This window comes from Colius striatus, chromosome 8 (assembly GCF_028858725.1).
Source record: "Colius striatus isolate bColStr4 chromosome 8, bColStr4.1.hap1, whole genome shotgun sequence".
Classification (NCBI taxonomy): Eukaryota; Metazoa; Chordata; class Aves; order Coliiformes; family Coliidae; genus Colius; species Colius striatus.
In genome coordinates, this window is record NC_084766.1 from 15,181,766 (window position 1) to 15,205,978 (window position 24,213).

General features: G+C 44.6%; 1 protein-coding gene across 5 annotated transcripts in view; it reads right to left on the reverse strand.

Annotated features, from left to right (window-relative positions):
- Positions 1-97: 97 nt before the first annotated feature.
- MICU1 (mitochondrial calcium uptake 1) overlaps positions 98-24,213 on the reverse strand; it is a 110,285-nt gene continuing 86,169 nt past the window's right edge. For all 5 annotated transcript variants that reach the window (XM_062001166.1, XM_062001167.1, XM_062001164.1 and 2 more), the window contains 4 exons: positions 14,958-15,095; positions 9,196-9,304; positions 2,914-3,003; positions 98-1,012 (listed from right to left, as the gene is read on the reverse strand). In XM_062001166.1, the coding sequence (XP_061857150.1) occupies positions 852-1,012; positions 2,914-3,003; positions 9,196-9,304; positions 14,958-15,095 (498 nt within the window). In that variant the 3' untranslated portion in view covers positions 98-851. The remainder of the gene's footprint in view (positions 1,013-2,913; positions 3,004-9,195; positions 9,305-14,957; positions 15,096-24,213) is intronic.

A 24,213-nucleotide genomic window follows, 5' to 3' on the forward strand; every position in this document is an offset into this window, starting at 1 on the left:
TCCCTTTCTTTTCTCCCCCTTCCGAAACACCTCATTTGACACACTCACCACCAGCCTTAGGCAAAGCCCCGCCCCGAAGCAATCAAAAGCCACAAGCTGTGTTGGTGTGAGCAATATCTTTACATGACACTTTACAGAGAGGAAAGTACTCATCAAATAAACATCTTGCAGCCCCTTAGAGAATTCCCCAGGGAGCAGTTCCCCAGGGAGAGAGCTCCCCATTAAAAAATGAGACCTGCTGCAGCAGGTTGTGGCTGCAAGGCAGGACTGGGGGGACAAACAGTTGCTCCACTACTTGTAATTGCTCTTACAGCAGAGACGGCACCTCTGCTCAAGATGAGCTGGTGCATCCCATCTCCTCTGCCCTCCAACAGTCTGAGCATTTGGCTGACCAAAGCCCTGGGGTGCTCTCAGCACCAGGCTGCTTCAGCCTCTGCTCCTAGGTCCCACCTCTACATAAAAATTGTACGGCTTTTTTCTTAGGAGTAATTGAAGAATTAAAATAAACCCCATGCCACTTTGTAATAATATTAAATAGAAATGATTTGGGTGCAGCCTCAGCAGCTTGGTTGATGCCCAGCTCTGCAGGCAGGGCGCAGGACAAGGCGGAGGTGGCGACAGGAAGAAAAGTCCTTTCCTTTTTCCTGAGAGAGAGGAATATTAAGGGGCCAGTGGCAAGCAGAAGCTGCAAATACAACAGGCTTTGAATTCTAACTCCAATTTACAAAACCAAAAATCTCCTGTTATGCACACTCCGGGCTCTCCAGAGCCCTGTTGCCACCCCAGGGTGTCCACAGCAGGGGCAGTGGCAGGGCTGAGCAGGGGAAGCTGGCTGCTCCAGCCTGACCCCACTACTGCTTGGGCATGGTGAAGTCCCACGCTGTCTCCTGGGCACATTTCCACATGGCCCGCATGAGCCGCGTGAAGCCCATGTCCTTGGGCTTCTCCAGGCCCCTCATAAGGCGCTGCTTCATTATGGCAACAAACTCCTTGTTGCTCAGCTCACCGTTCCCTGCAAGAAGGAAAAACAAAAACTTAGAAATTTGGCTTCAACCTCCCAAAACATCCCACTGAGCAACGGCTGCTGGTCTACAGCATTTAAATCCCAACCCCATGGACACTGCCACGTCTGGTGGGGCCTGCAGTGCTGGGGCTTGAAGACAGAATGCCCACGTACCCGTGGGAGACTCTCTGCTTTAAATGATTTTGGGAGCATAGGGTAACAGAGCCCAAACTTTTCTTAATGGAGTAGAAGGGAAGACCAATTAAAGTAATCCAGGGAGGTTGCTGAGAATTATATCAACTAAATTTATGTTAAAAATAGTAGTAAATTGGGGCAAAGGTTTTTTCTGTAGTGGCTTAACCACCAATGAATGAAAACCTCTGGGATTTTTATTTGGGGCGCTGGTTGATGGGAGGGGATGGCAGGAAGCAACAGCACGACTGACAGCCTGACGCTGGTCTGAGGGGCTCACGCCTTCTGCTATGATGCTGCATGTACCCTGTTGCCTGCTTTGCTCCCCTGCCTATGGTACACAGCTGATAGCGCTGATTTTAGCTTCTGGGGAACAGCAGAGGAAAGCAATCCACCTTTGGACACAGAAGAAATAAGAGGGACGTCAGCCCTCAAGGAACAAACCTGCCAGTACCATTGGTTCCCCAGATCAAAGGAGAGAGAATCTCTGGTTGACATAGGGAACATCATTATATTTGATGAACACATTGCTTCATCTGAGGGCTTTATTTTCCCTGCCTTACATCTGAATGCAAATCTGGGCAGCTAAACTCCAGCAAACTACCAAGGGGCAAGTCAAATTCCCTCTGGTGCTGCAGGTTTTTGATGTGTGCATGATAATGCCTATAAACACTGACAGAGGAAAAACAAGCACAAAAAAAAGTCTGTGCCTGCTTTCCCACTTGATTCCTCTCTTACAGGGACACCTCTGGTAACCATAGTCTTTCCTCTGAAAGGTTTGGTATAAAAATATTTAGCAGATTCTCCTAGGAGAGAATGCAAAGAAAGAATATTTGGCTAGGCTTTGGCTCACTGTAATATCTCCAGCCTGATCACCTGGCTTGAGGACTGTATCATTGCGGCGCTGAGGCACAGAGAAAGACAAAGCGAGATGTAACCTCAGAAAAGTGCAAAGCAGCAGGTGGGCTGAGACTAAGAGGGACAACAAGGAATAAAGTGTTGGGGTTTTGTATGTTAATATTTTATATCAGACAGAAAAACTACTATCTATTTATGCTGCTGCTGCTCGGAGCTGCCACATCCCAGTGACTGTTGGAGAAGCAGGGTGCCAGCAAGGTCTCTGGTTTGGGATTGACAAGTTTTGGGCAAATGCAGAATTTTGCTTCTTTCCAAGTCTGAATTGCTGCCATCATCCCCTGGTGGCAAGGACTACACTGATTCTCATTAAATCAGCCCGAGACCGCTTCAGTGCAGCCACGAGCTACCCCAAACCACCTGCATCCCTTGTGGACCAGCAAAGCGACGAGCTTCCCAGCAGGGCACAGATCTCCCATTAATGAATCAGGCTGATATTTGTCCAGGATTTTGGAGACACCAGAGTACCAGATAGGATGGTTTCCAATGTTGGTGCACAATAGCTCATTTTGTTAAATAGTTTTGTGAAGGGAGAGGAAAAAAAAAAACAGCTGTGCAGCAAGCTGCACAGGCCAAAGGTTTGCATCCAGTGCTTTTGGATCATGAAAGCTGGGTACCATCAGAAGGTCTGCCAAGAAGCATCAGTACATGGCCAAAGAGCAGACAAAGAGAGCATGGCAAGCAAAGCCAAGGCCATGGCAAGCTTTGATAGCTGGCATTAGTTTGTCCTCTGTTTTTCTTCCCCTGGCTTGACTCCTGGCCAGCACGGCTGAGAGGAGCGTGCCGAGGCTGCAGCCACTCACCGTCGCAGTCGAAGAGTGCAAACACCACATCGCATACGTGGTCTGAGAGCTCCACCTTGGCCACTGTCCTGGCCACCTGCTGCATCGTCACTGCAAGGGAGGGAGGATACAAGGTCAGTGGGATGTTGTGATCTGCCAACTGCAGCAAATGCAGGTGGAGGAGCAGAAAATTTGTCCCTCCATGGAAAACTGCCTTTATGAAAATATGTCATGCTCAAACAGGCTTGAAACAAGCTTCATCCCCAGCCTGTTCACACAGGCCTCACAATCAGGCTCCTCAAAGACTTTGCCTTCCTACTGCAACGCTGCATGGGGCACGGAGAGGCTGCTGGTGCCCATGACATGCTGATACCTGTGCACTGAAGATAAGCATTAAAAACACCGAGATTAAATGTTTCTCCCCTCCTTTGGCTACAAAATTGGAAGAAGTGTTGGCACTAGAGCAAACACGCTGTGGGAAACCTATTCTGAAGGGCATGATCAACAAGGCAGCTCCTTCTGACAGCATTGCAAAGGTGATACTCTATGAACCAACTATTCCAATAGGCTGGGAACAGTAGAAAAAAAAAAGGTTTTCATTTTAAGCAAACCAGAGCCAATAATGGCAGAATGAACCCATGCACCCTCTCCCTGCAACAGGCTCTGCAGTGAGCAGAGAAGGTTAGCCTTGCAATAAAATGAAGAGGTAATGAAGTTTTCCACTTCTCCCCTGCCCCAGACTGGCAGCTGAGCTCATGCGCAAAGAAACAAGTGGTAGTTTTATTCACACCTCCAGAAAAGAGCAATCCATGGAACTATCAATCTGGCACAGTTACACAGTAGATTTTGCTGCATAAAGAAGGAAAAAAACCCCCATCCTCACTGGGCTAGTTTAGAAAGACACACAAACCCTCACTGGACTGGTTTAGCTGTTTCCCTACATGTATTCATGTGCATCTGGCTGCCCACTAGTCTCCCTCTGACAGCTGTGAATTGAAGGAAGGAAGAGAGGCTCAGTTGTCACTGTTGGTCAGGATTGAAACACCCCACTCCCTTTCAGATGCTCAATAAAACAAAAGGGCTTTGCACAAACATGGTGTTTTTTAAGCTATCTCCCTGCAAAGTGTGACCTGAGGAAATCCCATCCAGAGAGACTCTGCACTACGGCAGTGAGCCCACAGCAACTGGGATGAATGTTTAGCTGCTGAGCACCCCTTCAGCAAGGCAAAAGAGGGACACAGACAGAGGAAATGGGGAAATTCATGTTTGAAGTGCAGCCCCCACATCCAGGCATCCCTTTCCTTTCATATCTCTTTTCCTGAAGTTAGCCAACAACATGACTGAAGGAATGAACTGCAACAGAAGTGAGTGAATGCATTAGATGGCAGCAGCCCTCCTAAAAGGGCTTTAATCATCCACTGCTTCATTAGCACACACTGACAAACACTCATAAATTAAATGTCAGAGCGGACTTCAGCTTCCCCAATTGATCCAAGAGGGAGGGACTGATAGCCAGCATCACACATCCCCCAAGCCAGAGGAGAGGGGGAATTGCACAGGTATAATGCAGTATTTCTAAGTCTGATCAAATGCCATGGATGTGAAGTGGCAGCAAACACTGAAGCAGAATGGTGGATGACGTAGTCCTTTTCACCAAGATAACAGCCTTGCCTCTTGATTTGATATATATCTTTACAAAAGGGCAACTTTTTCCTCCCCAGTTAGGTGATGCTTGTTCCAGGGGCTGCTGAGCTACAGGGAGCTTGTTCTCAGGGATATTGAGCTCATTTTCTAAAGCCTTGTGGATAGGCATCCTCTGCTGTGAGGGAGCTCTGCCCAACAACTCATTGCACCAGTGCTTAGCAAGCACCGCACTGTAATTGTGCATGTACTAAACCCAAGGGGCAGAGGACCTCCTGACACGGGGTCACAGTGCCAGACACTGCCACACACATAGACGCAGGTCCACACACTTGGTGTGAGGGTAGCGAAGGTGACAACCTCTGACCCTGACTTGCCTCTGCAGGACACTATACTTCACCCTTCAACTCGTCTTCTTACAAAGAATTGCAAATACTCCTCCAGGCTTTCTTACGTGCCCAGAGAGGCTGTGGTATCTCCATCCTTGGAGAGATCCAAAACCTGACTGTAGGTGGCCCTAGCGAGCTAGGTGATCCTGTTGGACTAGAGGGTCTCTGAAGATCCCTGCCAACCTCACCTAACCTACAAGAGTCCTCCCCACCCAACTATCAGCATTGCCTACAAGCCATGACTCCAGAGGAGCGATCTGAGCTGTGCCTCCATGAGGGACTGAATTCTTTCACCCAGCTACAAAAGCAGATTAAGGCATGCAGCAATCTGATGACAGGTATGTGCTGCACTCAAAACTCACCTCCACTACCTTCCAAATTCCCTGCCAAGGCTGCAGCTGTTTCAAGCCCCATACTTCAAATAAAAGGATCTTCCATTATTCCTTGGTATGCTCCAGCCTTGCTCCAAGCTCGCTGAGCCAGCGGAGCAAGCAGAAGGCTCAGCTGCCTCCCTTTGCTTTGGCCCTTATCTAGCAAAGAGCATCTGTGCCTTTGGTACCAGCAGAGCAGCTGTGTGGAAAGTCTGGCTGTAGATAGTGCCAAAAATACCCTGCAATTCACAGCCTTGCCTTGAAAGAGGAATAAGTGACGGATTTGGCCCTGCTACCAAAAGGGAGCCCAGTCTGGGAAAATTCTCTGTGATGCTAATGATGTAAGAGAATGATGGCTCTTATGTTTCTGGTACAATGAAAGATGAGCTGACAAATAATCTACTACTCTATGGGTCATTAAAGAACAGGTTTATGATCCTTTTTAGAAGAGAACGCTACTTTAACTTAAGACAGAAAACAGGATGTCAAGCTGTGGCTGTTGGTGCCATCCATTTATCACAAAATTTAAACAGTCCTTCTAAAATGACAATGTTCACTGCATGAGGTTGGCAACCATTTATTTGTAGCACAATCACCGTCCTCCTCCCCATATGAGGAGTACTTTTTACGTTTGTTGGTTTTTAATAAGCCACCTTAGGAAAGCTTGACTTTTAGAGTACACCCCATTTACTGTGTGATTTGTAGGTGCAACACCCAGACTTGGAGCACATGCATCTGGAAATGGGCAACGTATAGACACTGTAGGCATAGAAGCACACAAATCCCTGCTGCAAACCCCATGTGTATCATTGCAGCTTCCTTTGCACCTTTGTTAGGACCACAGCAAAACGCTCTCTTTGTGCCTCCTGCCCAGAACATCTGTGGGCTGAGCAGTGCAGCAGGACATGACAGGTGATTTGTGTTAGCTACCAGACCAGCGCAAAGAGGGGTTTGCAGCATAACTCTCCTCTTCTGCCCAAGCCCGATGGAATCTCTCCTGACAGCAGGCAGAGATGGGGGTCTGGGGACAGCTGAGCCTGCAAGTGGTTTGAAGCCATGCCCTGCACACCATCAACCCTCCCCAGAGTTTACTTACTCCCAGCACAAGCTCGTTAATCGCACATAATTAAACAGCAATCACACTGATTTACTAACTGCACAGAGACCTAAATACTCCACAAATATATAACCCATGATGAGGCAATGACCAATTTGCTGCAGACACCGATCAAAATTGGATTTGCTGGGCTATTACCTCCTTGTGGGATGCTGCAGAAAGGCCTCTGCACAGCTGCAGCATGTCTCTACTTCACATTTTCACTTGTAAATGAAAGAAAATCCTATCAGATTCTTTCAACTTTGAGTCTTAAGATAGCTGTGATCTAAAACAAGGAGTACAGATGATTTCCCCCCAAAAAATGAAAGATGAGGAGGGCTGTTGACACATAGAAGAAGAAATGTGACAAGTTTGACTCCCTTTGTAATTCCACTGCTGAAAAACCTATTAATGTCTTAATACTCCCGCAACAGCAGCAGTTTGAAGAATAGCTTATTTCTGAAACATTTAATTTTGCAGCTGCCTAAACACATCAGCTTTAACTTACTAGTAGACAAGAGTTTTCATTCAGCCTAAAAAAACTTCTAATGAGTTTCCCATAGTTTTTTGAATTCTCAGTCTGTTTTTTAAAAAAACAACTCTTAAGGAAACATCTGGAAAAGAAAAGCACACACTTGTGGCAGGCCCTGGCAAGGGAGATTGGCACTTTTTTCTGAATGTATGGTTTCAGGTTTTGTTTGTTTAAAAATGAGTGTGTTGGGTCTGAGGACATACCTGATATGGATTAGCTCAGAAAAGGAAACACACGATGAGGTGAAGAAGGATATGGATTGGTCTGATCAATAAACCACACTATTACTAAGTTCATCAAGAAACACCAACTCCGAGGTTTATTAAGTCAGCTTCTCCCAGCCAGGTGCGACCTCTGGACTGTGGATTATCTGTAGAGACCCTGCTCTGGACCTTAATGCTCAGTCTGGGACTTTAGCAGGGTTCCAGTGCTTCCCATCTCCCCCAGCATGCCTGGGAGCTCCAGAGGTGCTTGCTATTACTTGCATTTCTATCAGAAATGCAGCATCTGGCCATACAGCTCTTATTTAAAGGCAGAGACTCTTTCTTCTAAGCAAAGCTAAAACAAAACAAGGGTTGAACAGTTCCTCTACCACCAGCTCTGCATCAATCAGAGAGACCTCTACAGAAGATAACAGTTTGCAAGAATACTTCTTACAGTACTGCTTTGCTTTGACAACAATAATTCTTCAAGTACTTTGTAAAAGGAAAATTAAAGAGGTCACTTCAGAAGATGGGGATGATAAAGAAACACTGGTGTGCCTGAGATCTGGTACCAGAGCGTGACACATTCACTAGGTCATCTTGCCTCTGCATCAGGCCTAAACGGTCTCACTGAAGATACCATCATGATGTCACTGCTTCCTACCCCATTCATGCTACACATTTCAGCCTTTTGCCCACTCTATCACAGAATGATTGGGGTTGGAAAGGACCTCTAAAGATCATCCCATCCAACCCCCTACTAAAGCAGGTTCATCTAGATCAGGTCATTCAGGAATGTGTCCAGGCAGCTCTTGAAAACCTCCCGAGAAGGAGACTCCACACCTTCCCTGGGCAGCCTGTGCCAGGGCTCCCTCACCTGAACAGTGAAATAGTGTTTCCTTATGTTTAAATGGAACTTTCTGTATTCCAGTTTTTTTCCATTATCCCTTGTGCTGTCACTGGATACAACAGAAAAAAGAGATGTCCCAACCTCCTGACATCCACCATTTAGATATGTGTAAATATTAATGAGGTCCCCCCTCAATCTCCTCTTCTCCAGACTAAACAGCCCCAGCTCCCGAAGCCTTTCCTTGTATGGAAGATGCTCCAGTCCCTTGATCATCTTGGTGGCCCTGTGCTGGACTCTCTCCAGCACTTCCCCGTCCCTCTTGAGCTGAGGAGCCCAGAACTGGACACAGGACTCCAGATGAGGCCTCACCAGGGCAGGGTAGAGGGGGAGCAGAACCTCCCTCGACCTGCTGGCCACACTCTTCTTGATGCATCCTAGGATGCCATTGGCGTTCTTAGCCACGAGGGCACATTGCTGGCTCATGTTCAGTTTATTATCAACCAGCACTCCCAGGTCTCTCTCTGCAGAGCTGCTCTCCAGCAGGTCAGTCCCCAGCCTGTACTGGTGCATGGGGTTGTTCCTGCCCAGGTGCAGGACTCCACACTTGTCCTTGTTGAACCTCATGAGGTTCCTCTCTGCCCAACTCTCAAGCCAGTCAAGATCCTGCTGAATGTCAGCACAGCCTCTGGGGAATCAGCCAGTCCTCCCAGTTTGGTGCCAGCAGGGACTTGCTGAGGGTACACTCTATCCCCTCATCCAGGTCATTGATGAAGTTGTTGAACAAGACTGGCCCCAGAACCGACCTCTGTGGAACTTCACTGGCCACAGGCCTCCAACTCGATTCTGTGCCATTGATCACCAACCTCTGGGCTCTGTCATTCAGTCAGCTCTCGATCCACCTCACTGTCCACTCATTCAAGCCACACTGCTTGAGCTTTCTGATGAGGGATGTTATGGGAGACAATGTCAAAAGCCTTGCTGAAGCCAAGGTAGATGACATCCACTGCTCTCCCCTCATCTAGCCAGCGACTTACACTCTCATAGAAGGCTATCAGGTCAGTCTATGGATATAACAATCCTCTCATTGCTGTGAAGAACTGTTGATTTCAGTATGTTTTTAACCCATCAGCCCGGGCTTGTTCGACATCTTCCCAACTCCAAAGACATGGCATGAGTTGTGCTCCCTAAAGCTTTCAGTGTCTGTTTCACAAGTTTTAATACCTTTGTCAAGTGAAGCTCCAGCCATGTGGTAGAAGCTCAAAGCTGTGTCCACGTCATTTATGTTCTTCAGAAAAGTGAAGAAGCTCTCCACCTCCTCAAAAGTCAGCCCCTAGGATAAAGGAAAGATGGTCTTACAATGGTGGGAAAAGGAGATCCTGATACTACCTGGATAAAGAATGACAAAGTGACTCATTGGCCCAAAGCTGTAGCCAGAGGGAAATGATCTGTACACTTGAACAACTCCTACCTTAGCGTTGAGGAAATGGTTTGCAACCCATGCTTTGTTAACCACCTCTGCTCCCCATCTGGTCCCATCAGTCATGCAACAGGAAGGGACTTCCCTATGCATGGTCAGTGGTGGCAGTGACTGAAACACATTTCTCCAGCCCTCACTCCGCAGGCAGCTCTCCCCCATAAAGAGCAGACACCCCAGAAGCCTGTGGCTGGCATGCAATGGATTGCTGCAAGTACGTTCATTACTCTTTTTTTTTTTTTTTTAAAGCCTGCACACTTGCTCTCCCAAGAGATTCAGAGACCCCCAGGAGAATCCACACCTTACAGTGTCACAGACCTCAGCACATGCAGATACCCCTGTTAGCTTTGCTGTTGGCTGTGGGGCTGGATTGCTGGCTGCTCTACTTCCTGGCACAGTTGGCCAGGGCACACCCTGGGACAAGTAAGTGTGTGCTCAGTGAGTACCTTCAGCCACACAGTCAGGGCAAGGCATACTGAGTTCCCTCCAGCGCTGGCACAGCAATGGGCAGGCAGGGATAAGCAACACATTCCTCTCTGTGCTGATGTGACTGGTGAGGAGCATGCTGGGAGAGCAACTGCTGACAGGTGCATCTCTGGGATCTCCCCCTCCCTGGTTACTCTACACACCACCCCATTTTAATCGACCTGTTCAGCACCAGCATGACTGTATCAGTGCTAGGACAAGAGCTCCAGCCTCCAAACTCTCCCTCCACAACCATGACTTTGAGCCAACAGAGGAGGTAGATCATCACCCCAGTAATAACAGCTCAGCCTTCCTTTGTGGAAGAAATAAATCAGCTTGTCAAGAGGACTTCAGGCTCAGGCTCCTCCTATCCTGTCTAGCACAACAGCCTGGTATGCAAGATACTAAAAGTTCCAACTGCATAACACAGCATGGTTTCATGGTCTGGATGGAAGAGCACATGTTCAGTGTCAAATATAAATTTGTATGAGCTGTTGTAACCCTGCTATAACTCTTGCCAACAAGTTCTGATCAGGGAAGAAACCACCTATCTTTTTTTGAAAGAAAAAGTACATCTTTTACAATCTTCTCATACAGACATGGTGCCCCTAGATTAAGCAGAATTATGCAACATTTGCAGCTTTTCCCTGTCTAGGCTGTAACTTAGTATGTGGCAATGCACCGCTGACGTGCACAGCACATCTGTGCTGCACAGCATGCACAGCAACAAGGGCAACTGACGGCTCTGTCACAGCTGGATTCATGAAGCCAGACCAAAAAGGGTGAGGTGGCAAAACACATACAAGGACAGCATGTGTGATCTGAAAAGAAAAACCCAGTTTTTGAACAGGGAGCTTTGGTTAAAAGTATACCTGCTCTGCTGCCCAAGCACCACGCTAAAAGAGGTGTGGCAGAACTGAATAAAATACAGTTCAAGAAAAAATAGAATCAAATCCATCAGATACTTCTGCAGGAAGTACTGCAAAGACTCTTCTGTTTTATGCAGCACATCTAGAGGAGAAAAGATCTTTGCAATTCAGAGAGCAGGGAGGCATCCAGATGGGTATGTGTTTCCTGACTGATATGCTTCTGCCTGGGAATAGAGCAACAAAAAATGTGCAAAGCCTGCAGGAGGCATATGGCCACTTTTGGGCCCGCAGAAGACACTGTGCTGCGGTTTACCTGCTCTGTTTGGGACATCTGAGGTTTGCAGTAGTGCCCACAAGGCATTCTGAAGCTATTCTAAGCAGAAAGCCCTAAAGCTCTGCGTTTTCCTGGAATTTTCCACCGAGAAATGGCAGAAGTCAAAGCCAAAAAGCATTGCTGTCCATGTGGTTCCTTCTTTGGTACCAACACTGCAGTTGCTATTGCTTCAACAGGTAACAGGGAAAGTTTACATACTAATGTACATAAACTTGTGGTCCTTTCACCAGCTGAAAAAGAAAAATCAACGTGCTGGAGTGTCCTACAAATCTGGGCTTTCACATGGAGGGAGATACTGAATCTCTATAGCAAAAATGCCATCAGTGTTATGAAATCTAGTGTTTTATTGATGAATCCCACAGCTGAGGCTGGCAGCAGCATTAACTCCTTTCTAGCTAGTAAAATAAAAATAAAATCAGAGACCTGGACATCTGAGGCTTGCACAGACAAAGCAACACATGAATGATCACCTTCATCAGTCAGAAGTCTGAGTAAGGGAATTTATTATTCCCTATCAATGTGTTTGTCAGTGCTGCTCAGCTCTTTGTTATTCACATCTCCATTGACAGACCAATAGATGTTTTGATTGTGTAATAGAGTCTTTTGTTAATTTGGAATCACAAGACATTACCTGCAGAGCACTAGGATAGTAATTACAGTGATCTGAATGATCACTTCTTTCAAGGCATTTGTGGATCATGCTGTTGATTCCTTTCATCATTTAAGTAATACTAGCAATACCTAAGCAGGCAGACCTGAAACCCAGGTTTGAGCTGGGGAGAATTGCATTTCGCTCCTATCCTCTGCCATCTCAACAGAAAAATATGCTACACAATCCCCAAAGTATGTGTAGAAGATGACCTGACTCACTCATTTCCAAAGAGCCAGCTTGGTTTTCTAGAAGGTAGGGAAACATAAACCAAGTACTTTGCTTCTAAATACTACCGAAGATTCAAGTCCTTTTTACTAGGAGAAAAGCAGTTGTGTAGAGCACAACTCAAGAGGGAGGATTGTAAGCAATTTTAAACAGAGTGTGGTAGCTCTGCTGAATATGCAGAGGAGTTCATGTACTCAGGGTAAGAGAAAAATAAAGCAGGTTATCAATTAATACAAGAAAACATGCCATTCCCAAAAGCAGAAATGTAGAATAATGATATTAGAAAATGGCTAAAGGTTAAGATTAAAACCTTGTGCAGAGAAGGTAACTGCAGCAGGCAGTGAACATGATGTTTGGCAGATTTCCTAAGAAAACACTCAGAAGGTGAAACACATTTCTGAGGTACAGCTTGCTGGGTAGGTTTAGTACAATTACTGCCATTCCTCTCCCAGCATCATACTATTAAGATTATTTTACTCACTTTCTTTGGAAAGCAAATAGCAAGTCAAAACCCCTACTGCTTTCAGCACAGAGGGAAGTTACAGCAGGTTAGTAACCTGTGCAATGCTGCTATAAAAGTAGGACAATGAAGTGTGAAGATAAGGGGTTTTGAGAAAAATTCTTGCTGCAAAATACATCTGCACCATAAACCTCTCTTTCCTACAAGGTGTTCAGTGACTGGAAAGTGTTGCAGGATAAATGAAGTGGCTGGGGGGCTTTAATGTCCAAAGGGAGAGCAGTGGATAGCACCGTCTCTGCTCCCTCTTTATAGGATGGGAATAAAACAGAGCCTGACCAAAGCAGCTGCTTGCTCTGCAGATGTCTGTGTTAATATCACAGAGGAAGAAGCAGCACCATCATTGAGTTTCTGTAGTTTCAAGTGGGGAAATGCTCTCTTGCTTAATGCTCCATTCATTTAAAAAAAAAAACTTAGCAAGTGCAACCCTGAATTAGTTATCCAGAAGGCTCGAAAGGCAGTTATGGTGCAAAGATAGGCACCTGGCTGGATTCTCTGGGAGCTAAAACCTGAAGGGGAGGATTTCAGTGACTGATTTCTCACTGACTTTGAGCTGCCCTGGATGCAAAAAAGGCTTATCCACCTCCAGTCAAAGTGGCTGGCACTTCTCACATCCTTTACATCTCCTTCAACCATTAAACCCGTTATTAACAGAGAGATTGTCTCATTTTAGGATTCAGGATGTTTAATTCTCTCCCACACCTAAAGAATCACATGCTTTCCACTAATTTTGTTTCTTGAAAAAGTCAGTTTGTCATATTCTCTGTTTTCTCTCCTTGAAGGTCCTTGGAATAAAGAAAGAAAAAGACTTGCTCTAAATTCGGTTAGCTGCAAATAGAAACACAATCTGGCTGATTTGGGGATGAGGAATAAGGTGAAACAAAAAGTTCTTTCTCTGCCACAGATGTCACAGTCTTGGCTTACACATGAAGAAAACATCTGCTGTAAGAAACCTTCCAAAATAATTCCCTTTGCCTAACTTCTGGTATACCTAGCCCCTGTTAAATAAGATATTAAAAAACCCAAATCACAACAAAATAATAGTTTGGCAACGTTACCAACAGAACTGATATTTTCTGTTGGACACACATCAATTCAGTACTTTTTCCATGGGAAATCAAACACTTCTTGTTAGAATTCAAGGAGAGCAGAAGTATGGCAAAAGCTGAACCTGCAGTGTCTTGCTCAAAAATCACCTTGGGAACATCAATGTTCTTATTTAAGCCAAAGAGTTTGAGAAGTTAGATTTCCAAACACTAACACGCAAGGCTTCTTGACTCTGATAACACATTGACACCATCTATTGATAACAGTCTACTCAATATTGAGCTTATTTTCCTACAAATCATGAGGGAGTTTGCAAAAAAAAGCTCTTTTTGGCACCCCGAGGCCCCAAGAAGCTGCAGGTACTGCAGATCCTCTGGCAGAAACACAACTCTGAGTGCTTTCTTTTGGCTCACTTACTGTTTCCTCCAGTTTTTAACTTTTTATTGTTATATGATTTGCAGTAAAAAGAGACCTACTAGTCTATGTGTCCCCCCCACTTCAGTATGCCCAAACTCTCCTCCAGCGCCAGTGAGAGAGGGAGAAAATGGCACGGCAGGGAAGTCACTGGAGTGGCTTCACATGAACAGAGGATTCCTGCACATCACAAGACTCCAGTTAAGGTACCAAAAAGGGACAAGAAAGGACTAGATGCTAGCCAATACTTGTGTTTTATAACACACTTTGCACCTAAGCCAGTTAAGAAATAAACACCTGTCTGACGTTAGGGAAAGTGGTTCTAAAGCAGTCAGACTAGTACAATAAGCAGTCAAAGACTTTCAATCCATTCTCATTTGGATGAATTGCTTGTTTATAACCTACTTAATCAAAGCACAATTCATCTTTATAGCAGCAGACATTAAATTCTAAAACTGAAGTAATTTAGCAGCCTATATTTGCCTTACCTGATAAAGCACATCCTTTTGGTACAGATGTCTTATTCCAAGGTCTCTAAGTTAACAAGCATGGGATCTGCAACCTTATTCCTCTCTAAATCATGAGCAATTAATTTCTCACATATGTTGATAACTAAATAATAAACCGCCCAGTCATGGCAGCTAATTAATCCAAGGTCAAGCCAGTAACTAGGAACACGTCTTCAATGTTTATTCTGGCTCGAGACCCAGGGTGCCATCAGCAAATTTAATTACACCATCCATTTTAATAAGGACAAGCTTACATCCTGATCTGGACACCGACCACTGCACTCCCACCTCTTCCATCTTCCTTCTGCTGGGAAGACATTTGTCATCTGCAAAGTCAGCATGTCTCCCTGCACTGCTTAACAGTGTGGGTGTGGGTGCTCTTCTGAAGGGGACGGAGATTGCTGACTCATCTCTCAGCACGGCACAGGACGGCCGCCCCCACTGCCACTTCCCAGATTTGCTGTGCACACCACTGACCTCTCCATCTTGGAAGTGCTTCTTGAGCTGCTTGAGCATGACAGTGAGCTTCTTGGACTGCACGCCGCTGTAGGCCAGCAGCATGCTGCCAAACTGCCGCTCCGTGATCCGCCCCTCCACCGGGTCATGCCGCTCAAACTGCAAGGGGGTAAAAAACACAACCAGAAGAGAGATGAAAACAAGATCATGCAGCAGAAAGTTCCCTCCAGGTAAGGGCATAAAAAGGCACTGTAACAAAAAAAAAAAAAGGAACATTGCAGGAAACACTCACAAAGAATGCATTTGAGTATTTGCTTTCCCCAGAACTGTCTCCATCAGCAAGTCAATATTTTGCCTGTTTGCTATTCCTTGCATGACTTCTGGTAGAAGTCTTTGTATCTTACCCTCCTAGTTTTATCTCTCATGGGGACACTGTTTCTAGAGCGGGACTTGAAACAGCAGGATGATTACCTTAAGTTGAAACCAAGCTAGTGGTCATAGGTCTCCAAAGGGGTGGAAAGAAAGAAGAAACACAAAGGTTGTCTTCAAATGCACTTCCAGCTTAGAGATCTGAATAAGCATACAGAGAATATGGCTGCTGCGGGGACCTTTTCTGACCTTTCAAAGATTTGTGCAGGACTGAACTAATGTGAAAATGTATGTGTGAAAAGAAGCACATGTAAGAGTACTGCCACGGTTGCTATAAAAGTGGATGGCGGTTAATAAACCAGGAAAGAAAAATCTTGCAAAGCTCTTTTTAGCTCTTCTCTGCTCCAAGCCCTGCACCAGTATCTCAGCATTACCTTACATTTTTCTGGCAGAGAGGAGGGAAGATGAATTCCTCAACTTAGGAAGGTGCTGTGTTGAAGCACAAGATTTCTGTTGGCCAAACCATGCAGATTCCATCTTTTCCTTTTCCCCTCTCACCTCTTTGGGACCGTGCAAACATCAGTATCAGGTTTTAACCGACTTCAGTTTCACAGATTCCAGCTTTTGAGAGCCCTTATTTAATTCCCTTCAAATTTATCACAAAACATATGACCTACACTACAGCTGATCACAAGACAGAAGATGACACTCAACAAGATGAATTTTTCAACTCCTACAGAATAACTCAGTACCACTGACTTGACATTATATAGCTCAGTGAACTAACCATTCCTGCCTCAATCGCTCTTCTGTGCTTAATTACACTGCAAACACAAAAGCTGGCAAGGCACCTGACCAAGATCAAGGTGGGGAGATGAAAGCCAGCAGTTTCACCAATCTTATTTTCAATCCCCATGTAGGCAGAGCTTCAGACAGCAGCTTTCAATATAGTGGGCTCTTCAGTTAGGCTATATAGTGACTAGGCTGCTTGCAAACAAGCTATTACAGTTTCCATGCTAATGTCAAGTTGGAGGTAAATATTTTTTGATTATTAACATATCAGTCAGACTTTTGCTGCTTTTCTCAGTGGGACACTAAGGGATTCTGTCTGTATTTGAAAGGCAATAAATGCTAGGGATGGCAGGGAGAGTTGGTGGTGGATGGGCTACGCTGGCAGGAGGCAGCTCCCCATTAGACAAATTCTGCATCTTAGCACCTTGTGCTTTCACTTGAGTGGCCCAGGCCATAGTTGGGCCAAAAGATGGTACGTTTTACTGTTGTCTGATATAGATGTTGGGGTTGACTTGTGAAGCAAAACACCAGTCTCTCCTCTTGTGTGCTGGGGAAAACAGAGGGAAAACTCATTTAGAGGAAAAGTTCATGCTCTTTATTAAAAAAGCAGAAGTAGTCTTTTTCTGCCATGTTTGAAGGATACAAAGAAGTTTTACAATATCCAAGAGATTAAAAAAATATCGCAGTCAGTACTGTTTCAAAAGCAGGACTCATGTTTGTTTTCTACTATAACGTTTCTTATTTCAGCCCAAAAGAAGTAAACCATTAGTTTTCTAATGCCTCAAATATCCCAAGTTTCAGCAGAGCATGAGATAGCACCTTTTACTGAAAGATAACAAAAGTGTCCAAATATCTGAGATCAACCTTGCAAGTGGTGAATATGCTTAGAAAAGTCTTGAGTCAGTGTCTAAAATCCTGCTGCCCTGCATTAAGGAGGGGGCATTGTGTAGCTCCACTGGGTAACACAAGCAACACAGCTCCCTGCAGTCTTGCAGATGGGGAAACTAAAAACAAAGGCAAATTCCTCACAGTGTTGAGGTTTTTTTCTGTAACTGGATATTCAAACAGTGCAGATTTGCACTACTGGATGCAAAAAGAAAAAAAACAGAAAAAAAGGAAGAAATTTTGTTTTCATTTTTCTTCTGATGTGTCACACAAAGCCTTTTGGTGCCAATTTTAAGAAAAGCAAGCAGGATTATTCTCCAAGTGCTGTGCTGAAAAAGTCTTAACAGGAGCACAATGACAAAAGACATAATTTCAGCCCAGCTTTGCTCTTTCTTTCCTATTTTCAGCCGGGACCTGAAGATGTTCAAAGTGATTGCCCACTGCTGCTGCAGAGTCTCAGTGAGCCCTTTGGCTCCTCTTGCTTGAGCTTTCTCAAACAAAAGATGATTAAAACACACCTATAGTTTAAGGATTATCTGGGGAAAGTTGGTACATTTAAGAATAACACTGTAATTTCCAATCAATGTTTACAGCCATGCAGCTGGGAGAAAAATGGACAAGTATGCTTGAAGCAGGATTACCTATAAAGTCAGTGCAAACTAACTGCTGCATCTCAACTGTCACTATTTAAAACTGATGAACTAAGTTACCTTACTTACTGGCTCCTACTACTAAATGTTTATAGCTACAGAGTAAGCAATGGGGAAAAGTGCTCATCCCTCCTGTGATTCACTCTCTCAGCTTCTGTTGTTTTAGAGATTTCCTTGGTGGGAAGCTGCAGCTTGACCAATATGTCTAAACAGACACATCGCAATTTCTTCCATAAAGAGGCTGCTTGAAGCCACTTAGCACCCATTAATCCTTTTACATTACATAAACACAGCCTACTGACCCAAGTGTTTCCTGACAGGCTTTCAACCATCACTTCCAAAAGGAAAGGATGGACAGAGGTGTAGCAAAACACACAGACTCTGGGTTTGGGCAATCTAGTCTAGACCAGGCAACAGAGATCTCTCTGTATTACAGGGAAAATGAAAAATCAACAAGTGCTATTGCATCTGATGTCAAAGACACGAGCCAAGGAAGGTGGGGAGAGCCCTTCTAGGGGGCAAACCTTTCTACAGTGTCTGTTAAAAATTAGCGCCAATATTCAGTTCTCACCAGCTCTGAGCAGCAGCATCAAAATGTGGAGCACAATTAACATGCTGATGCTTGCAGTATTGTTGGCATCTTGCAGAATGCATTGTAAATGAAGCAGAACGTCCATCCTACTGCCATAACCTGGGTCTTGATCACAACAGTAGCAAGAGCCTCACCTACAGCAGACCCACTGCACAAGACAAAATACCTTTAGTCTTTTGATGTCCTGCACAGTCGGGAGATTGTTTTAAAGGACAACATAAAGATAAAACAAATGCAAGATGAAGGAACTACAGTAAGTTACTTATACAAATCTCTTTAAAGCACAAAATCATCCCGAGGCCCTGTGAGTAAACCAAACTGTGGGCTCCAAAACTGGTTCCAACTTTTAACTTCTGCAGGTGGTCATCAGGAGACAAAACATAATACAAGTATTTAAGAAGAATTCTTGTGAATTCTTCTTGTTCTAGGTTTATGTCCTTTGCAAATGAACACTTCTAACATAAAACCAAAACAGATGTCCAAAGTCAATTCCTGGGAGCCAAACATTATGCTCTCCCATACAGAGGGCACACAGTGATGTTCTCTGCAAACACTAGCCTAGAAAGGGGCTGGGAACTGAGAGCTGGTCAACAACCAGTGTACAAATTCAAATACAACCACCTCTGAAGGGAGAAAAAGTAACAAAACTTGATTCATAAAGTAACCTGGTTTCAAGTGATTTGTTAGAGAAAAAAAGAAAAAAATTCTCTATTTCAGCTCCTAAAGAAACCAAATCTGTCCCATCTATCCCATCATCCCTTTTCCCTTCGTCCTGTCTGGAGCAGAAGTACCACATCTGTGCTCTCCTGCCTTCTTGAATGTCTTCTGGCCAACCAAACACAGCTCACTTGTTGTCTTTGCTTGAAAATGATGGAGGATGCAAAGTCTACAGTAATTTTTCTTTCATTACACAATTACACAGTCTGTAAATAGCATTAAGTGTTAAAACACCTCCAAGTTTTGAAAAGGCAAGGAAAACATTGTCCTTTCCCAGGTAATCACAATCCTTTGCCTTCATGCATGTAATGTTACTGTACAGGTTATTTTTTCCAGTCACTCAAGGAAGGAAAGAAGAAAAATCAAACCCCACAGGGATGGGATGCAGGGCAGAACATGCTGAGATTTATTACAACCAAACAAGTCCTCTAGTTTTTTTCTTTTTGTCTCTTTTAGAGAAAGGAAAAGCCAAATCAAGGCAGTTGCTCAGTCATCATTGCAGGGCACTGGCCATCCAGCATAGGATGGAGAAGCTTCTGTGCACAGCATTCAGGGAGGGAACTGGTGGGTTCTAACCCTCTCAAAAGCACAGCCCCAAAATCTGTGTACTCAATGCAGATGGCTAGTGAGTTCAACACCTCCAGAGCAGCTTCCACGTACAGCCACTTGGTGCCAGCAGCGGATTCTGCTTCTGCACACCAGCACAGATACAGTAAATAAGGAAATATAATGCTCTCCAGTGTTTCTCCCGCAAGCCAGGATGCCTGAGACACTGAAGAAATTAGCCTCAAGATATAACAGGCAGTATTTTGAATTTCATTGGAAGCCAATGTGACACGCAGTGGCGTTTATGGGAGGGTAAGAAGGCAGGAGAAATGGGGCACAGCGCTTCACTCTGCTACCGCCAAGCCGATCCAGCTTTGCTAGCCCAGTCCTGGTATTCAGTCCACACATCACATTAGGATACTTTCTACAATCATTTAAAAGACTACTCGTAATCTTAAACATCTGTTAAACACTTTCACCACTCCTCTCCTCCCAAAAGAAATCTCCTTCAGGCAGGATGAACATCTTCATGTTCCCCTAAAAGCTGAAATGTGGGTAAGTTTCCTTGCAGCTTAGCTTTCTATCCAAGTAAATAACCCTACTCTCTTCTCTGCAATGCATGAAGGAAAGGCTTCATCACGCGAGGAGAGCAGAAGGCAAATAAACAGAACACTTTCTCTGCTTCCCCATCCCCTTAATTGCATAACTTTATAGAAAAGCAATACAAGGATCCACTATAAAACGACAGACCCATAATCTCTGTTTTCAGACTTAACTATATTTTTGCCCACTAACTGAATCCATCTTCTCCTGTGGGAAATCAAACGCCAGCTTCTGAGAAGCTTCCAGCCTGAACCAAATCAGAAACACCACCACGAGAAACATCTTTATTCAAAGAAGCATCAGAAACTTCTTCAATACAGACACTGGTTTCCTTTTATGTCTCCCCTTCTGCCACCAGCAGCTGCAAGGCTCATTGCTAAGAAATGAAGCAGCTCTGATGGCTAAGGAGCCATCTGGCATAGGCCAGACCACTTCCTCTGGGTTCTCCTTAACTGTGGAGATGTGGCATTGCAAATACTGTCACAGACTCAGAACATCCACCCCAAACACAGACTTTTCCAATTTGAGGAACAACAGGGAAACCAGGAAATGTCATTTAACCCAAAGGTTTAGGGTACAAACAGCATCATGTCCCTATGAGCACAGACCTGCAGCCTTGCTGCCCCATATGATGCAGGACAAGGGCTGACTTGCTTCTTCCAGCTCAGGCTTGGTGTGGCTGCGTGTGTGACTTTGGCTCAGGCAAGGTGGTGTTTGTGCAAGAATATGTAAGATGCGATTTTAGTTTGCCCTCAGGACATCCTTCCTTCAGAGAAAGGTCAAGCTTGGGTATCAGACATTCCTCAGAGGAAGACTTCTCAGTCCAGTGGACTCTCTCCCCTCCTCATTGAATTTGTCATAACCAACAGCATTAAGAAGAGAATTTTCTACCTAAAATCCAGTGCTTAAATGCTGTCTAATCAGAGATTGCATATATACAAGAATTGCTTAAAAACTGGGGAGCAATGTATTGTCACTGCTGCCAACAGATTGAACTGTGCCCAAGAGAGCCACACCAGGTCTGCAATTGCCTCGGGAGAGGCACTAAAACTCTCCAAGAAGGCTTAGCATCACCATACAACCACAAATGGATGTAAAAACCTCACACTTGTAAAGGAGGATTTCTTTTCTTTCCTAACTTGGCATCACATTTTTGGTCTGTACACAGAGCAGTGGCTTACCTCATGTTGCCTGCTTGCTTTGTAGAAGACGACTGTTAAAATAACCATCAGACCCTTCAGTGGCTGCACTTGACATGAGTTCAAATGGTATTTAAGACCAACCAAAATCAGCAAGAGTCTTGAAGCCCACTGACACAAGAGGGAAACATGCAAGTGTAATGTGACACAGCATAATGACAACACAGCTCTGACTTTTCCTAAAGCAAAGTCAAAGGAAAATGCAATAGCATCTCCCATGCAGCTTGCCTGTTACCTCTACAGTAAGCCTGCAAACCTTCCAGCAGCTTCAGTGTGACAAGATGGGGAAATTAGCTTAGTCTGTGCTTTGGGACTCAAATCTATATTCCTCAGACTTATCCTGTGATGGGAATACCAACTGGTGAGCCACACAGACAAAGCGATACTCTGTGCTGCTTGTTCTGCAATTCCACCCATACCTATCAGTGCGTGGGCTCACTCGAGAGTTACTGCATGGCCTTGCTAACCCGTGAACAACAGCAAAGAATATGAAACACGGTCACATCAGTTTTGAAAGGTATATCAAACAGATATACCACAAAAGTACAATACTCATGCTGCGCAAGAATCTGCATCTTCAAGTTATGTGGTTTTTATTTTTCAAAACCACTCCTAAATCCACCTTCTGTAAATTTGATGGAGATATTATTGAACTTCAAACCAGCTACAGCCAGGCATCCTGGCAATATAGTTTCTGTTCACTCACATTAGCAAAATATCTAGCTGTATTGTAACAGGTCCTTAAATCTCCAGGAAGACTTCTCCTAAAAAACAATCAAATAAACAATGCATTCCCTAAAAATCTCAATGCAAACATCTGAGAAATAAATGTATGTGTGCCACATTTCCAGTTGAAATAGAAAAAAAAAGTCTACAAGGACTTTTGTATGGAGGGAAAAGCAATGGGGGACAATTTTTGAGCTTATTTATGCTGGCTAAACAAACACCAATAGCAGAAATATTGCTAACACTAATTCTGTCAGGTTTAGGGGTAGTTGAAAAAGGTGACCTGTTCTGGGAGCCACGGTGTGTGTAATAAGGAATCAAAAGGGTCTGAGAAACCATGATTTGTAGGGTAATATTCAGAGTCACGATATATGACCCTTTAAAGTGGTTATTTGCTCAAAGCTTTATTTGACAGGCTGTAATACATTATTTATCTGCAAACTACTGCAGCACTGGCTCTGTTTACTCTTCTGGAGAAGCAGGCTGCCAGGATCTCTTGTCAAGTTGCATATACAACTGTGATAGAGGAAGAAAAAAACCAAAGGGGAAAACACTGTACATCTTCCTAAACCCTAGCAACTCCCTCTGTCCAAAAAGAATTACTGTTTGGGAGTGAGTTGTAGTGTTTGCACAGGCACCAAGTTATTGCCATAAAAGAGTGAGGCAAAAGTTTCTTAAGACTTTTATTTGGGAAAGATCAAAGGTTTCAAAATAGTTTTTAATTTTGTTTTGTTTCGCTAATTATGTTGAAAGGTTCCAGTGCACAAGGATCTGAACTGCTGAGTTTTGCAAGGAGAAGCCCAGCCTGCTCCAGATACAGCCTGATGTACTGCACTAGCACCCTCAAAAAGCCACTGGATCAGATCAACAAAGCTCAACTATGTTGTTTGGCAAAAAAGAGTTAAAGATACAGTTCTAAATATTCACTGAGCTACCAACAGTGCAAGAAATGCAAACAGGAAGGATCTGGAGAAGGAGATGCCAAACCCAGCCTGAACCATCATGCACAGGCTGTTCTGGGCATCATCCTGCAATGGTGGGCAGCACAAAACCCAAGCTGCTCGAAAAAGTTGGTCCAGACCTGGATAACCCATACAGAGAGGCAAATCATGAGCACCAGAACCCCTCTCTGATGTCTGGAGCAGGCTGAGGGCTCCCTGCCTGCAGCACTGTAGCAGTTCCGGCCCCAGTGTGCCACAAGCCCAGCTGTGCTGAGCTGGCAGGCTGTCTACTGCTGATGGTGCTCCCTGCTCCTCAGGGGACAGGCAGACAGTACTGGGACGTCCTCAGGTTTGGAAACCACTTCTGAGACTTGTAAAACTAGCCAGAGCATGTCAATTCTGTAACTGCCTGTTAACATCCTCCCCTACCTGATCCCCTGGATTGCATGGGTTGCACAGCTGGATCAGGGGAAGAAAAATGCTCCTGATGCTACCAGTAGCAGCTTCCTTCTCTTTTTTTATCTTTAAAGAAATATATTAAAAAAAAAAGGGGGGCTATTTTCACACAAGCAAAACCCAGCCTTCCAAATTCTTTTCCTATTGGCACTTTCCTTCTGCTTTCAGAGAGCTGCTTAAGTGAATATGTATCAGCCAGGTTAAAAATGTACCTCTGTCAGCGGCAGCACGGTCCCAGCAGACCAGGTGTTTGATGGATGCTTCTGAGGTTTCACTGACCTTGGCATGCCACTGCTGCTTGCAAAGGGAAAAATTAAATCCAGTCACCAGCAACTTGTCATGCTTTAATGAGCAGTTAAAAAAGGGTTATGTAAAGATGGACACACCTGAAATCCATCCTCATGAATCAAAATAATTTCTTGCCAGCTCTGAAAGGATCTGCGTTTTGAAGTTTCGTGCAGTGGAGGAATGAAAGGAAGGAAATGTAAAGAAGAGGAACCAGTAATACTAAGGGGAAAGGACACATCTGATAAATTAAAGGTAGGTACTTGCCTGACTGCTGGAATGGAGAGGGGGAAGAGATAAGCAGCCACTATGGCTCTCTAGATCTGGCTCCATTACTGTCATTCCTACCCTTGACAATGCTCCTGGCACCTCAGCACCAGGAATGGAGCAGCTTTTCCATCCTATATGTTCACTGAATGAGAAAAGAGAAAAGTCCAGAAGCAGTAGGAGTTCCCAGCCCCTCTGCAGGGATACTGATGGGATGGCAGAGCCACGAGGACCAGAGCCAAACTATTA